Source organism: Cheilinus undulatus, linkage group 11, assembly GCF_018320785.1.
Source record: "Cheilinus undulatus linkage group 11, ASM1832078v1, whole genome shotgun sequence".
Classification (NCBI taxonomy): Eukaryota; Metazoa; Chordata; class Actinopteri; order Labriformes; family Labridae; genus Cheilinus; species Cheilinus undulatus.
The window spans coordinates 37717951-37735905 of NC_054875.1; the positions used below are offsets into that span (position 1 = coordinate 37717951).

Genomic DNA, 17955 nt, shown 5'->3' on the forward strand with positions numbered 1-17955 from the left:
CATCTTTTACCTTACTTGCCAGCTTTAAGACCCGATTTGTTCTAAGCTGTGTACGTCGCCTCTTGAAATATGTCTGAGCTGTTGTTTAGACTCCTTTTTTTTGGTCGAATAAGGCAACGTTTTCGCTTTCGCACATTGTAGGTCGTGATTCAGTTTTGGCAGGGATATGTCTGAGCTTGAAGAGGCACGTGAAGGCAGCAGCCGTTAACCGCCCCCACTGTGTGCTGGCGAACAGGAGCTGTGAAGAAGCAGCCGGAGCGACAGACTGTGGGCTAAGTTTGTCCGCCCTGGCTTCCCATCCCGAGTCGACGGGGCTTTGTTTCATTGATGAACAACAAACCGTCGGTTTCGCTTAGTATTCACACCAAGAGAAGAGGCGTTAGAAACGGTCAAGCACGTTCGTGACATTTTGGATAATTTGTAGAGACAGAAAGAAAAAAAAGACAGAGGAGAGGGAGGGAAAGAGGGAGAGTGCGACGGAGCGACTCTAAAGTTGACACTTGGCTGTCATGTTTGGTACTTGTTGAATATCAGGCTGTGTACATACACAACAGTGGAGCCTGTGTGGGCAGCGTGCTGCGAACAGGTAGGCCACAAAACAAAGACTCTTTGGCTCAGAGACTAGCTAATTACTGTCTGTTTTATACTTTGGTTAACGAGCAGTTGGCCTGTACTCTTTTACCTTATGTCGACTCTAGTTTATGGGTTTGTGCTAACAGCAGTAGGCTACCTCACGTGCCAACTAGGTTGGTGCCAGTTGGTAATATAATTACCTTGGTTTCTTAGAAACAAATTTTAGCTCCTTGAATATCACAGAGACAAACAATAGCAGTTTAACATAGGTTTGTCACATTACCACAACTTTAAACTTAGATTCAAGTGATAAACTGTATCGATACTTTTGTTTAGATATACAACACAACAAAAATAGAAGTCATTCAATACTTGTGTCTTGTTTTCAAGCATGAAAATTGCAAGTACGATGTCTTAAGTTGCACAAAGACATTGGTAACGTTTTGGTTCCTTAAGGTTGCAAATGTAGTTCAGCTTAGAACAGTGGTTCTCAACTGGTGGATCGGGACCCAAACGTGGGTCATGGAGCTGTTTTTAGTGGGTCTGAATAGGGTTGGACAATTTAGCAAAATTTATATTGAATCACAATACGTCCTACTGCACTTTTCAAATTGCAAAAATGTGTTTCAGAATATCAGTGTAGTACTTTCTATGCAGCTGAGATGCTCTAATCATTATGCAAACATTTAAGTGCCAGTTTTCCTGGATAGTTGTAGAAAATCCTGCTTGCAGTGAGTCATAATAATCACAATATCTTTTTCCAATACTAAACTGTGTGGGCCGTAATGAAGAATGACTTATTGTCTGCTTGATAAGAAATCTATAAGATGAAGAAACGGAAAAAATAACCTTATATTAGATTATTTTCCCACATTATTCAGCCCTAGTTGCGAAGGTATGCTTAGTAGAAACTGCCATCAAGACTGAGATGTAGGGGGGTTTAAGCAGATATGCATTTGTATTGACTTTTTTCCATGATAACAAGTATACTTTGGTCATTTCCTCAAGCTCTAAATGTTTTATCTCCTTTTCTTGGGAAAACACAACAGGTTTTCTCACTTTAATTAGTTTCTAGGGATGTACAATATTATCGGATGGATATCAGTATCAGCAGATATCAAACTTTCTGCCGTTATTTACATTCGATACTTAGCATTTATCGACTGTAAATTCTGGCTGTATATACAAATAAATAAGTGGAGTTTTAGGTGGAACCAACAGACCTAAGTCAGTTGAATTATTTTTCTTTATTCATCCTCATTCTTTAAACCTTAAAGTGTGTTCAAAGGACTTCGGTTTTAGATCTGAAAACCACATTTGAATATCAGTATCAGCGAAAATAAATCAGTTAATATTGACATATCGGATATTACTGTTGTATGAAATAGATCCTAAACCTAAGTCTCGCATCCTTTTAGGATTTAAAATAGCTTGAGAAACGTTTTTTTTAACACTTTTTAATTACCATGCAGCTCATCAAAGTAACATAAGTTGCATTGTAAACACAAGATATTGCAAAGTGATAATCCTGAGTAACCAAATGACATTAAAGTACTCCAAATGTCTCTGTCTAGCTTTGACATTTTTAACTTCCTTCTTCATTTCATGTCCCATTTAACAAAACCTCCCACTGCTCTTTTTCTTGTGTCAGGTCATCTGTATCACCATGACACACTGACAGAACAAGGGCAGTGATGGCAGAGCTGGAAATTGACCAGACCAACCTTCCACGTGTCCAAGAAGGTAAGCTCACACCCACATAATCCTCCTGCAACTACAGAAACTTTAAGCCTGTTGTTGGAATAGTATGTATGCAGAACATAGCATGGTTCACTTCTTCTTCAGGCAGGGGAAAGTTGTATTTGTGTAGCCCCTCCACAGGGAGGTCAGGGTCAGCTACTGAGCAGCAGATACGGGGCCAGCAGGGATTAAGTATTTGAGCTATGGACACTTTAACAGAGTCAATTCTAAGGCATGTCTGTTGTAGAAGAAGACATGTGAAAACTTAAATCTTTCTTGGCAAAGCTGACCTTGACACCAGGTTCCAGCTGCTTTTCTTCTGACCTTGCATGTCTGCGTTATTGCTTTGGCTTTTTATATGTTTTGACTTTTCTTGAAGCAGTGTAGCGACGGAGCCCATCACAAACAAGTCTCCTGATGTGGGTACACTGCAGATAACGGCAAGTAATGAGATGGATGTTTGTGATTTTTGGGGAAGGAAGTACTATCACACGAGAGGAAGACTTCAGTGAAGTTTATTGGTTTTGAATTGTGAAATTCAGCTGGTGGCTTATGCAAAATAAATAGTTCCACAACGGAAATTTGTGAACCTAAACAGAGGGAAGATTGCCTGTTAAAGGTCTAGTGCTGAACTGTATAGCCAGTAAGTATTTTTGCAAGTTAAACAGTATGAAGGGGTTTTCTTTCAATGAGCCCTTATCAGTAAATGCAGGCAAAGATTTCCTTGTACATAATCCCAAAAAGTGAAAATGAAAGCACAAAAGTTAAATTTTTCCTGACAAATTCCCATGCATGTCTGAAGAATTCGTCATAACTGTACTAATGCTGCTTTCATGTGAGTATGAAAACATTCCCAGGTAAGAATGTCTAAGCCGTGGCCTGGGTGTTGACCGTCGACTCAGCCTTTGGCATGTCAACACTAATGAACGCAATGGAAATAGGTCTGCATGTCTTTTATCATGGGAGATAATTCAGCACTCCAGTCTAGTTTTCCGTACACAAAGGGCACAGTGTGCAGCTTTGTATTTTCATGCTTAATCAAGCAAGGGCCGGGACACAGACAAAGCCAGTAACAGCACCACAAACTGCTCATTGAGACAATTGCTACAATTAAAATCAAATGTCTGGATAGAGTGTAATTTTTACGGCTCATCGTCGACTTTTCCAGACAGATATATCAGGCTGTGCTGCTGTCTCACTGGTGGCACATGGTTGTTTCCCTAATGCCCCATTGCTGATGTTTATGTTTCAATTTCAAGAGCTGTAGTTCCTCGTGTCCCACTTCTCCTCCGCTTTCCTCCCCATCCGAGAGTCTCAGCCAAGTCAACTTTCTTTGTTTTCACTGCCCCCCTTATCAGTTCCTGTTTTGTCCCTCCACTAGCCGCTCCTGATTTAGCCTGATGTTCCGAGGGAATGTAGCTCCCAGAGGAATTCCCCCTCCTCACCCCCCGTTCCTAATTTCACTCTCACCAACCAACCCAGAGCCCCATTGCCCCTCACCTCTCTTTGTCTTCTATGACAGCCTGGTCCAGTTCATAGGCTGGCTGCCCTAAGTTTATATCACACTCATGGAGAGCTGTGGGATGAACGGGCACTTAGTGGTGAAATTTAGTGCGAAAAAAAGCAGCAAGCTGGAGAAGAGAACAGACCAGAGAGGAGGAGAGAGAGAAGAGAGGGAGACAGCGTGTGGGCGGTCGGTGGGGGATTTTGGCTGAAAATAGAACCCTTGTCATTTTCTCCTTTCGCCGGTTTCTTTGTTTGGCAGGCTCTCGCTTCTTCTACTATCCAAGTAGCTGCGAAGATGAAAGAATAATATCTCTGTCGGTGTTTGATCGGCTGCTCCCTCGTGCTGGATGCCTGAGATAATCGACATAATTTTGTTAGCTGATTTGATGTCAGTTCCCACATGCTGCAGTTTTTCTGCCGTTTTACTAAAAGGCAGACTGTGCACCTTTGTGATTTTTGTTGCACCAGCAAAGGAAGATTAGCTGCATGTAATCTCTGGTTTTGATCACCAGTAATGTGGAATATTTTAAAGGAGTAGGTGGTTCTAAAATACAAGAAAACTCCATTTGTTTTGACTTTTTTTGCTCCATTTCAGGCCATACAGCTGATGTCTCTTGCAGTTTTCTGCAATGCTGCTGACATTGTTAGGGAACATATTGAGCTTTACCTTTTTAGGGGTTTTCAAATGTCAGTAATTTTTCTTTCTTGAAATAATTTTAATTGTTCATATATTTTAATTCATTAACAAAATATCAACAGCATGACACAGCTTGGGTGGGCCATCCAGGTATATGTCAAGCTACCAAAGTATATTTGCTCACCAGTTTTTTAGAAAGACATCCACTCATACAACTCTTCTATAAATGCATTGACAGAGGTGCAGTGCCTCATGTTAAATATTAAGCTTCATGTGCTGTCAGTTGCACATTTTTCTGCAGCTTCTTGCTACCGATATCATCCTGTACTCCTGTAGTACATCCTGAAGTTGCGATCCACTACGTCATCCATGATAAGCCTATGCACCTTACCTGATATGATTATTCAGTACTGAGTGAAACATTTCAAAAAGCAAGTCATGTTTTTAAGTGTCTTTATTCAACATACTGTTGATGAAAACCATCTAAAGCACAGAAACAAAAACAGGTAGAGCGTCATTCTGTGGGAAATTCTTATTTCAAATTTTTTCAGCATTTTATATACCCAGGGTTTTTAATACTTCTGTGTTTTTCTAGAGATGCACCAATTTAAAAAATCAGGGCTTGTGCCGAAGCTGTTAAAACAGGGGTTCTCAAACCTTCCAGCCTGCAACCCCCCAAAGAAAGGTGCAAGAGACGGGGGACTTCCACTGTCCCTGAAGGTGGTTCAAGCATTGTTAACACAGCCATGCACATTCAAGACTAGTCATGTACAGACTTAGATTTTTTAGGATCTTTTAAATGTAACTTTGATGAGAGCATACCAAATGACTACTTGACATGTAACTAATTCTATGCATATATTTTTATAACAATGGGTAAAATATATAATTTTGAATTATTTTAAAATATTCTTTATTTTTTGGAAAGCATCTGGTACCCCCTTTTAGTGTCTCCTGACCCCCAGCTTGAGAACCACTGGTTTTAAGTAACAGTATAGCCGATGGACAATGCCGATCTTTGTTCATCAACTTTTTTGATGTAACCTCCCCACAATGCCACATTTTCTTTCATCTTTGACCGTGAAAATGGAACAGTTTGTCCAAAAGATCACATCTTCTGCCCAGTAATTCCCTGAATCAGCCTTTAGATATGCCAAATGCCTGTGCTAACTTGATCTGAAACAAGAGATAAACATCCATGCCTGAGATCTATTCATGCCATGTTAAATTTGTCAAAAGAGATTTGCCAATAACAATGTGAAACTGATGCATCTCTGCATAGCTGATTTTTTCTGTATTACATGTTTTAAAACAATGCAATCTTTGTCGTCTAAGAGACCTGTTCACACTTGCACAAAATTCCTGAAAATGTCCTTATTTTACCTTGTACAGCTGCATGTGTGACTGCATACTGCAGAGTTTGTCACCCTGACTTTACCATTGAAATATCCCTGCTTGCTCCTTATTTTTTTCCATTCACCCACCCTTCCATTGACTGACATGCAGACTGCTGGAAAACTTCCTGCTGTGTGGGCCAAGTGTGAACAAAAAAGTTAGGAAAATTTCAGGGGAAGGTTACCCAGAAATGTTCTGGAAAATTTAAAGGGTCCATGTGTTCATTTTGGCAGCTATTTTTAATGTTAGTCTTATTTTTAGTCTTTAAATGAAATGCATTTTAGTTATAGTCACATTTTATTCATTTCTCTCCTTTTTAGTTTTAGTCGATGAAAACTCAAAACATTTAGTCTAGTTTTAGTCCATAAAAAAGTCCTCACATTTTAGTCTTTACTTTTAGTCCAAGCATTTATTTTCTTGTCTAAATCTGGTACTAAATCATGGTAGTGGGTCCTATGCACTCATGCCAAACCTGGGGTCCCTGCTCTCTACAGCTGAGAGACAGAATTGCTACTGCTGCATTGTTTTTTGACAGATTTACCCACAGTGGAGAAATATCACTGATTTTGAATGTCTGACAAAAACTTCATTACATTTTAGTCTAGTTTTAGTCATCTTGAGGAAAACTAAATTTAGTTTTTTGTCAGTTTTAGTCATCAGAGATCTATTTAGTTAGTCTTTAGTTTAGTTAGTCTTAGTCTAGTTTGTGTCATGGGAAAAAAAGGCTGTTTAACATTTTTAGTCATAGTTTTAGTCGACAAAATTAACACTACAAGGGTGCAGCTGTGAAAACCGCTTTAATGACCCGTAGTATCACAAAGTAAGAAAACTTGATTAAACTACGTCTATTTCTTGAGACAGTTGCAGAGGTGAAGATCAAAAGTTGTTGAGTAACGCCTGCACACTGTCTAAATTAAGCAAAAACATTCACAACTTCTTTTACAGCAAAAGTTATCATGTTTGAAATTTGATTATCCAAAACAATATTTGATGACTGGGGACTTATATGTTTGCGGCCATGGTCTAAGAGTAGTCGTCAGTAACGTTTGATTTTTCTAGAATCATGTGAAGGCTTCAAATTCTGGTATCATGACAACCCTGATACATTTGTTAGCCACTAATATTTTCTGTTTTTGCTGTTCTGAATTTTTTGCTGCACTACTCGGGAGTTGTCATACCTAATTTCTGCTCTCTCCTGGATCTTTGTTTCCCTATCCTCTTAGGGAAAGACCGAGCCTAACAGGCTCCTTTCAGTGTCCTTATTAAGAGGCTTACAGTGGAAGTCTCGCCAGATATTTGAAAACACAGTTGGCCTGGACCTGCCTCACACCCTTTCCCTCTAAAACCTGTTCAGCAGTTATATCAACACAGCCTCCTTGTCCCGCCTCCTTGAAGGGTAATGTGACCGTAGTTTAAAGGAGTTTGGAAAAACAAGTTAGCCCGCAGTGCTGCCACACCCACACAGACGGACCTGTTATTTTACTCCATCTTTTTCTCCTTTCCTTTCGTTCCGCTTTCTAAGCAGGATTTAGGAGTAAATTCATGTTATGAACTGTCGGATTAAAATCAGGCCTTTGACTTAATCCCTCTTCATTGACAGACTGGACGCATAAGGGCAGGTGGGAGATCCGTTTAGCGGATAGTCTGTTAAGCTGCACGACAGGTGTAAGTGGTAATGCATGTCTGTCTTTGGTGTGGGTTAGCTCTCAGGGTGGACATATGTGGTCATTTCTGGTGTAAACAGACACTTTTGATGGCTTAGTGCTGTCTGGGTGATCTCTGTTTGGGTGAACTTTGACTTCTTAGCCCCTGTAGACAGAGAATTACTCCCAGCAGGAAACCTTTCTCTGGTTCTGGATTTAGAGTTGAATTTTACATGATTTCACAACAGCAGTGTTTCAGGAGCTAGGCTTTTTCACTTCCCTGTTTACAGACTCTGACAAAGAGGAGAAATCCTCAGTTTGAATTCTTATATCAACGAGGAGACAATTCTCTAAATGTTGAAATTCAACATTTCATTGTTAGAGAAGGTTCCAGTAGGTCAGTTATAAAAGAGACAAGCACCTTGTTCATTCCAAAGAGAAGGCATGTACAAACAGATAGCAATCAAAGAATTTCTCTGTCTATCTTCAAGATAACAAACAGAGCTTTAAGTCAGGGATATGTCAAACGCCTGATGTTTAGTCTGCTCTCAGTAAGTCATTAAATATGTAAAAACTATATGCTGAATCAGTCGCCTTTAAAATGAATCTCGAGGCTTCAACTTCAATTACGTCTTCCACGCCACCATCCCGCAAAACTTCAGCGAGTAAGTAAACCTCCAGGATCTCTGCTTGTCCTCTTGTCCTGCTTTTCTTCATAAAATCTTCTTTTGCAAAGGGATCAGAAAACAAAAAAATTGTAAACACTGGATAAATGAAATTTTTCTGAAAGGGCTTGCTACGTTTGAAATGATCCACCAGTTTGGACTGATTTATCATGCACATAATTGTAGCTCCATTGGAAATATAATAGTCCAGTGTTAGAATAACCATATAAGCTGTGATAAATGCACTGCATATTAGATAGAAGTGCACGATATTATCAGATATTAGCTTAAAACGTTAAAAATCAGTATTGGCAGATAGGAAAATATTTTCTGATATTTACAGACGATGCATCAGCCATGCATATTGGCAGTATATTTCATGTACTGGCCTTAAATATTAGTGAAATATACAAGTGTACCGTCAGGTCTAGGTGGTTACCTAGGAAACCACACACTAAAGGAGGCTTGGAATATTTTGAGTACAGCCACAAACAGAAAACAACTAACTTACTACTTTCCTGCTTTTCTCACAGCTTTAGTCTTAGCCCCTCTTTGCACCGGAGGCACTTGGAGTTTTATTTACATGAAAAAATGTGTGTATATATTATTGTCAGTATCATCTAAAATGAGTTTGAGAATATTGGCACATCAGATGTTGGCAAAAATCTGATACCATGCACCTCCAATGGTAGCATTTACTTGTTTATTTGTTGTTTATTTGTGCTTCCTTATAGCACAACACAAGATGTTCTTCCTAGGGATACAGACTGGCAGTTAACAGTTAATGCCATAACTGCTGCTGTAGCTGTGGTTAATGGCTCTGTAATCCAATAATATCATCTTATAATTATCTCAAAGGAACAGCATAGCTTAGCACTAGTTTGATAAAGAAAATAGGGATAAAGTTTTACATAGGCTGCATTAGGCTATACTTGCAGGTTATTTTTCAAATCTGTGTATTAGTGTTATGACAGACATCACTGCAAAGTTATGATTCTGACAATTCAAAGATAAAACCAACTCAACTGCCACAATCTATGCATCCATCAGACCACCAACAAACAATGACTTGTATTCTCTAAACTTACCATTTTAATCACTCCTGTTCTGTACTGATCATAAAACTGAAACCATCCCGCTGCTCCAAAAGGATCCCGATGATCCAAATCCAGTTAAAGATGTAATTACCCAAGCACGTTACAGTCATAAAAATCCACAGATTGGTACAAACCCAAAAGTAAAGGGCAATTTTATTGATATATTACCTGTTTTGACCCTAAAGAAGCTCTGGAAGTATGCAACTCCATGTGGGTAAAGCAGTATTTCTAACACAAGTGCCCAGGACGGAGGCGTGCATTTTGGCTCGTTATTTGATAAGCTTTCTAAAGTACAGCAGGCTGCACTCTCTTACTATCCATCTTACCCTGTCAAAGCAGATCCTTCTTCTCTGTCAGGTAAACAAATAGAGAGTGGGTAAAAACAGTAATCATTTTTTAAAAGTCAAGGTTTACATGCATTTAGAAAAAGTCCATTAAAGTTATGAGTCTATCTTACAACAGACTTTAAAAATACATGTAAATATGTAAGTCTGACTGATGTCTTATTTAGTAGAATCTCTCAAAGATTAACACACCTGGGTAGTGCAGTTAGGGGTCAGTTAAGTCTTTCATCACCCCAATTAGACCCATGCTGGCCTCCAGTGTGGGTCTCACGCTGGCTTTCTGTACATGCTCTGCAGCTTCGCTGCCAGCCTTTTACCAGAAATCAAACAGCAAATATGCATAGCAGAAGACATGTTGTCACAAAGATATCCTTGATCCTTGATCCTCTATCTGTCATGAGGCATAGCTTGGATTACACTTGTGCCAAAACAAAGTAAAGTGAAGAGTATGTAAAAAATGTACCCAGCAGTGAAGTTTTCCATGCTTTCATTGATCAACACAGAGCCAATATGCCATTTGCTAACTTTAAGAAGGTCCAATAGAAACTGCCTGAAAGGAAGCATGTTGCCACCTACTCTAGTGGGGTCAGACATACTTTGGTGATTAAACAGATTCTCCTCAGATGCGGATGGAGAAAGTAGTCCAGATAAACAGCCTAATCGAGCTAGGAGGCCATTCTAATTATCAGGACTGCCATAAAGTCAGATTTTGAAAATGTGTCTCTTACTAGGTCTCATGTCACAATAATGTTAAAATGTAGTTGACTAGGTACTCCTAATGTACAAGTTCATGGTTCCATTATCTAGCCATAAAGCTTCAACAACGTATCATTTCATTAGATTAATTAATAATTGATTAAAAATTTGAGAAGCATCCCCACAGCATGATGCTGCCACCAACGTGCTTCACAGTGGGGATGGTGTATTTGTGGTGATTTGCAATGTTTGGTGTCTGCTAAACATTGCGCCTTTTCTGATGGCCAAAAAGCACCATTTTATTCTTACTAGAATAAAGAACTGTCTTCCACTTGACCATAGAGTTTCCCATATGCCTGTTGGGGAACTCTAGTTGAGATTTAGTGAGTTTTCTTCAACAGTGGTTTTCTCTTTGCCACTCTCCCATAAAGCTTTGACTGGTGAAGAACCCAGGCAACAGTTGTAGTATGCAGAGTCTCTTCCATCTCAGAGTTTCATCTATGAGTTGCTTGGGGTGTTCTTTTGTCTTTATGGTGTAATGGTAGCCAAGAATACTGATTAACCAGTGATTGGACCTTTTAAATGTTTTGATTTAATTAGCATGATTTTGTAGAAATCTGTTCTCACTTGGACATTTTAAAGGCTTTTTTGTATTTTTTTTTTTGTCAAAAATAAAGCTATATTGATGATTGATTTTTATAAATCAATTAAAGGTAAAACACCCAAGTGGGGGAATACTTTTCATAGGCACTGTAAGTAAACTTAAAACAAAAAGTAAGGCAAGTTGTGTTTGGTACATTGTTTCTTTGTTGTAACAATGCTTCTTGGTAATAAATCTTATACCATTGGAAAGCCTGTTTATTACCCTTTTAAATGATGCCACATTTGTAAGGATCATGAATTTGTGGGATGAGCAGCAGAGCTGAGTATGTGGGTTGCGCCCATGAAAAATGTGCCAAATCTTCTCTGCCAATGCCAGACAGCTGATTCTGCCATTGTTTGGTGGATTGCATGATTGAAGTTTGAAGAAACAAGACATATTGACAGTTTAACAATTTATTCATTGATTCAATGAGGCACCTGATTGGCAGCGCCTGGGGGTACCAGAAGCTCAAAACAAGAGTCAATAGCAACAGCAAAATAAGCTGGTTGGCATTGGCAGAGAAGATTTGGCACATTTTTCATGGGCGCAACCCACATACTCAGCTCTGCTGCTCATCTCACAAATGCATGATCCTTACAAATGTGGCATCATTTAAAAGGGTAATAAACAGGCTCTCCAACGGTATAAGATTTATTACCAAGAAGCATTGTTACTACAAAGAAATAGTGTACCAAACACAAATTACCTTACTTTTTGTTTTAAGTTTAGAGTGCTTTAGCATACATAGAACATCCCTAGCATTATCTTGTATCATTTGCAGGACACTAGTTGAATAGAATCACTACCATACTGTTACATATTCATTGATACTAACAGACTACATTATATTCTATGCAGCAGTATAAAATGATTTTGGTTTACTGCAGACAACATATCACATTTATGTTGACTAATACTGTGACCACCTGAGTAACCTAAGCATTATTTACCAGGGTATAAACACACTTGTCCTCTCCATGGCCCCTGAGAGGCTCAGTGGAAGATTATTACAGGACAGGTGTTTTAAATAGGCCCAGCCTCTGGCTCAGTCTGGAGGCTTTACACTCCACAGTGAGCTAAATCACTGCTTCAACACCTTTTTTCTGTCTGCTTTGCTGGAATTTAGAGGCACCATTCTGGGGAGAAAACAGCCATTCTGGGTTTCTCATTAAAAATCAGGGAGATAGTGAAGATGTTTCTGTCTGATCAGAGAGAGCTGTGTGACTGCATACATGGAGGAAATGGAAATGCAGCTTAATGAAAGAGGTTGTCTGTTTTCTTTTAAGGAACTTTCTGAGTATGTTTGACGGCATTCAAACACATTAGCTTCAGCACATGCAGACTACCTAGGCTCATTAAGGACTATTGTAAACAGTGAGCATGTTTGCAGATAAAACTGTTAGGACCAATGTATGGATCAGAGAGTTTCTATTTGTCACATAATTGTATCTCCAGTTCTTGTGTGTATTTTAAAGTCCATAACTTTCTCAGTGCTTTTACAAAATCAAACAAGGCAGGGGAGCCTAAACGACGTGAAACTGATATCTGCTGCACATCGAGCAGCAGGTGGCCAGATTAAAGGATCATGGGATAGGGAAGCCTCGGTTTGCTGCAGAGTGGCTCAGTATGGAGAAGCAGACAGAGCTGTTGTACAGAGGGCTCTGAGCTAAAGCCTTTGGATTTCTTTACAGCCTTACAGTTTCACCCAGAATATATGTGAACCATCTTTACAGGCTTCAGTTTAAATGGTTGCATGTGCTTTTTAAACTTTGCATCCTCATTTGGTATTCATAGTGACTGGGCAGTCTGTGAATGATCAACTTGTTAGATCCTTTCACCAGCAACTTTAAAGACTATGTATTTTGTATTGATTCATATATGAATTTTGCATGCATGTGTGCAAACATACAAACAGAGGTCACATTATTGCTTTTCATAGAACAGAACTCACTGACTTTGGCAGGAAAGTAAGATTGTGGCCTCTTCCGTGTCTGTCTGGAACATTGGTACCCTGCTATGATGGGCACTTTAAGAGAGCCTTTTATATATTTAACAGGGAATGTGTATGCCAGAGTTGGTTGGTGGTTTCTTTTCTTTTTATATAGTTTTGAAGGACTCTTTGCTGACTTTGTGAAAAAAATAAACAGACATCATGAAAGGCAGCACCCATGTCATATGTTTTGAAGTTCCCTGTGCAGTGCTATTTGAAGCTATCTGAAGGCTCTGCTTTTGTTGGCTCTCATATGGCACCATACTTCTAAATCTGTCTATTTTTTCCATTGTTTTAGAAATATCCAAGTCAAATAGTGGATCACTAAGGCCTTCTTTTGGATTCTCCTCTTGCCTCCCTAAAAGCCACATAACCGTTTGAACAACCTACCATTGCTGTTGCTCTGTTTGCTTAGATGCATGTAGATGTACAGTGCTGGGAATACAATTTTCCCCCCCTTTCTGATTTATTTTTTTGATTTGTGTATTTGTCACACTTAAATGTTTCAGATCATCAAACCAATTTTGGTATTAGCCACAGATAACCCAAGTTGATACCAAATGCAGTACCACAAAATGTTGTGGAGAAAAAGCCATCCAAACCTACCTTGGGTCTATGTGAAAAAGTAATTGCCCCCTAAACATAATTGGTTGTGCCACTGCTTGTTCTGGGTTCCTGTCTGATCTCCTGGATGACTTGCCAATGTGCTTTTGGACTAATTTTGGTAGGCCAGCCACTCCTGGGAAGGTTCACCACCGTTCCAAGTTTTCTCCATTTGTGGATAATGGCTCTAGATGTTGTCCTGGGTTCTTTTGTGACCTCCTGGATGACTCATCGATGTGCTCTTGAAGTCATTTTGGTTGGCCAGGCACTCCTGGGATGGTTAACCGCTGTTCCTAGTTTTCTCTTTTTGTGGATAATGGCTCACACCATGGTTCACCAAAGCCCAGAAGCCTGTAGAAATGGCTTTGTAACCCTTTCCAGACTGATAGATGTCATTGACTTTATTTCTCATCTGTTCATGAATTTCTTTAGATCGTGGCATGATGTGTTGCTTCTTGAGATCTTTTAGCCTACGCCACTGTTTTCAGGGTGGGCAGATACTTTTCACATTGGGCAAGGTAGATTTGGATGTCTTTTTTATCTTAATAAATGAATATTATTATTTAAAAATGTAATTTTGTGTTTACTTGTGTTGGCTTTGGCTAATATTAAAATTTGTTTGATGATGTGAGCATTTGAAGTGTGACAAATACGCAAAAAAAGGAATCAGGAAGGGGGCAAATACTTCTTGACAGCACTGTAAATGGTTGGCTATATTCACACACTTTTTGAGAAGCATCTAGCTGTAGACCTCTATGGTGCTGTGTTTTGGGCCCATCTATTGCAGGCTTCTACAGTGGGGTAATCTTGACCGTGGGTTGGAAGTGACATATTAACCCTTGTTGGGTTTTTCCTTAGTTTGTGGTGTGTTATTTTTACTTTTATACCCCTCCCCTTTACCCTAACCTTAAACTTCAGGGTTCTAGTGCCTAACACTAACCCTCTTTGGCTTTTCCCTCATTTTTTGTGTGTTAAATTAAAGTTTATCCCCCTCAGTAAATTTCTGATTTTAACTCACGCAATTCTGATGTCATGAAAAAATAGCCACTCACCATAACCTCTGACAGTGACCGGAAAATACAGATCATTCAGTACATCATCCTGGTTCCAGCTTGGGTAATGTTCATCACTTCCCACCCCACGGTCGAGGTTGCCCCATTGTAGAGGTCTGCAAGAGATGAGCCCAAAATGCCCTACCATAGAGGTCTGCAGCCTGATCCTCTGGAACTTTTTTACTTTTTATTTTCATTTTTTTTTCTAACTTCATACACAGTCTATCTACATGGAGTTTGCACTTTGTCTTGATGCCAAAATGCCCTGGTCTTAAAAGCTTGTTCTAGTGTTGCTGCAGCTTTCTGTTTTCTTTTACTTTTATCCTCTGTTCACCTCAAAAGTTGGTGAAGTTGTGTCAGAAAACCCTGCTTTGGTTCTACAAAAATCACCACGCTGAAATACCTTTTTCCGTTCCTTTTATGTTTGAATGCTTTGAACCACTTTTATAGAATGATTTTGTGCTCTGTTGTTTCAGTGTGCCAGTGTTTTGCTGTGCTGGAGGATGGAGTTTTGGCACACAACCTGCAGAAACAGGAAAGTAAGTACAATGTTAAGTTACTATGGCAGCTGCAAACTCCTTTCACATGTTCTAGTTTATATTATGTGGGCTGCTTTTTTGTGTGATGTTACCCTGTTTAAGTAGGCCACAGAGCAGACTTGGGAGCTTTTTGTAATAATGTTACATTAGCAGAAATACATACTGAAGGTAAAAAGCTAGCTATGTTGATGGTTAAACAAAGCAAACTGGAAAGCCTAAGATAGGAATGTTGTACTTTAAGTGGTCCACTTTTGTCTGGAACAGTTGTTGTGGTATGTTCTTGTGACTTTTCACAGTAAACAAAGTGACCTGGTATTTGGTGTCTTTTAGGATACCTCAAAAGTTCACTGAGGGTCATTGTAAAGGGTGGGACAAAATATCAGTGCGGCAATTTATTATTGTTCTAACTCGGGATTAAGTTATCGTTTCAACCTCAGAATATTGATGTTATGATTTATTAAACAGGGCACTCTTAACATTTTTTACTTGCAATTTTGACTCACTGTGTCACCTTTTTATGACTGAGAGAGGCAGCATGAACTGAAATTAGTTGACCGAATAAGAGGAACTTTTTAGTGTTATTTTCAGTTCTTCATTTAAACAGATCTGATTGTGATGTGTAATTAAGATTGTTTTCAATATATTAATCATTGCAGGGCAGTGCACTGCATATCCAATCATATGATAAGTTACCCGGCGATTTTCACCCCTAGTCATTGTGTTATATTCATGATTCATAAGCCATTTTACACCTGCACAAAACTCCGTTTAGCCTGAAATTTACCCACTACACCCACCCACAGACTGACAGGCAAACTGCAGGAAAACTTCCTTTTGTGAGGGAGAAGTGAAAACAAGCAAGTCTGGAAATTTTCAGAGTAGGTTATACTTTTTAGCTGAACATTTCAGGGTTGTCTGTGTGAAAAAGGTTGCATATTATGCACACAAGAAATTTTAAAATTTTGATTAGAAGTTATAACCAAAGTAAATGAATTACCACATTACTGCTCTTTGAATACTGTCTTACTGTCTGACTGCTTCTCTCTTTCCTCCCTCACAGTTGAGAAATACTACACCACCAACATCCAAAAGAACCAACTAGTTCAGAATGACATCCGTGTTGCTAAGAGGCTGCAGGATGAGGAGGAGGCACAACGGATGCAGCAGAATGACCTCCTCAGACAAGCCTCCAGACAGCTGTAGGTGACCCCTAAAAACACTGCAACACTGATGCAGTATCCACATCATACTCCCTGTCTTTATGTCCTTTGTCTACCCAAACCATCCTCTTTTTTAAAGATTTAGATTCTTATTAACTTTCTTGATAATTTGTTGGTAGTGACATCAGTAAATCACAAGAGTCTTTTATCCCTGACAAATCCACAGAGAGGCAGAGGATTTTGAGTATGCTCGATTAATTCAAGAGGAGATCCAGCGCCGTGCTGAGGAGGCTCAGAGGAGAGAGCTGGATGATGAGGTGAGTAAAGGATGCATCAACAGATTTGATGATGTCTGCATATAGTTTAGAGCCTTGCAAAGCTTGTGGACTGTCCATGAATTGTCATCAGGCAGGTCCATTTTACAAAGCTATAGCTGAAACACGTGTTCCCCATCAGAGAATGACCAAACCAACCAGCATCATTGAGGAGAAGTAGGCAGTAGAAACAGACATGGTTTTACTTGGTAATCATCATCCTGTAAACAATGGCAGCCGCTGAGGGTATTAGGGTGGGAATGGCAGTTTTATCGGAACTGGACAACAATTCTTTAGTGAACATAGATCAACGATCTGCACTGAAAGCTTTTCTTGTTGGAAAAATGTTGCTCTTCTTCTGACTGGTTTCCAAGAGTTTGATTTCCCATCTGGCACCAATGAAACATAAAGACGTCACAACAACTGCCTGTCAAGCTTGCATTATGTAGTTTACTCCTTAGCAGTGATGCTTCGTTGGTCTTATTGGCCTGTAATGAATGTGACAGACAGAATGTTCACCCAAGCAATTTTCCAGTTGTTTCAGAATATTTTAATAGAAGTAGTTATGTTTGCCTTGAGACTGTCTTCAGTTTACATGACAGTTTTCTGTCTTCAGTTTCTTCAAGTCTGCCTTTAGAGTCGTAATCAGTATGCTTTATTGTCATTGCATAACTGTACAACAAAACAGTTGTTGTACAGTTGTTCTGAGTGATTTCTTGGGTGCAATATCATGTTGCACCACTTTTATTTGAAGAAGTTTTACATTTTATATGTAGCTTCTTAAAAAGAGTACAAAGGTTTGTTCTGATGTCACACAAAGCTTCAGCTACTTGTTATTTATCAGCATACCAAAGCTCAAAGGAATAAATCTTTAGAATCAGAAATCCGCACCCATCAATGACTGTCTGATTCCATTATTATTCACTCAGGATGCTGCTGTTATTTTCTTTGAAGCAACAATATGTAGAATTTTCACAGTCAAATGTCTAAATTAATTTAAAAATGACTCAGCCCTTACTTCACCTCAAATATTTCTACTGTTTTCCAAAACCAGAAAAATCCTTCATTTTTATGATTGTGACAGGACATGGCACAGTGAATGCAAAAACATCTGCATGCAGAGAAAAGACAGAGATTGAGAGAGGGTGGTGATACACATAAATGAATATTGCCTGCAACAGTATCTTTTAAATCATTTTTTAAAAGCATCTGTGAGTGCCTTTGTGTTGACTGTGATTTTTTTAATGGAAAGAAAGTTTAGCAGCGATGCTAAGAAAGAGTTTTGCAACTTTGCAGTCACCAAACTGCTTCCTCAGAAACAAATTTAGAAGAAATGTATTGTGTGAAAATGGCAGTAG

The 17955-nt window shown here is 39.1% G+C and overlaps 1 protein-coding gene across 1 annotated transcript in view; it reads left to right on the forward strand.

The window, feature by feature from the left end:
* Positions 1 to 257: 257 nt before the first annotated feature.
* Positions 258 to 17955, forward strand: part of ccdc187 (coiled-coil domain containing 187) — a 33988-nt gene continuing 16290 nt past the window's right edge. The window contains exons 1-5 of the mRNA XM_041798637.1: positions 258 to 586; positions 2225 to 2316; positions 15061 to 15123; positions 16184 to 16322; positions 16510 to 16600. Coding sequence (XP_041654571.1) covers positions 2268 to 2316; positions 15061 to 15123; positions 16184 to 16322; positions 16510 to 16600 — 342 coding nt within the window. The 5' untranslated portion in view covers positions 258 to 586; positions 2225 to 2267. The remainder of the gene's footprint in view (positions 587 to 2224; positions 2317 to 15060; positions 15124 to 16183; positions 16323 to 16509; positions 16601 to 17955) is intronic.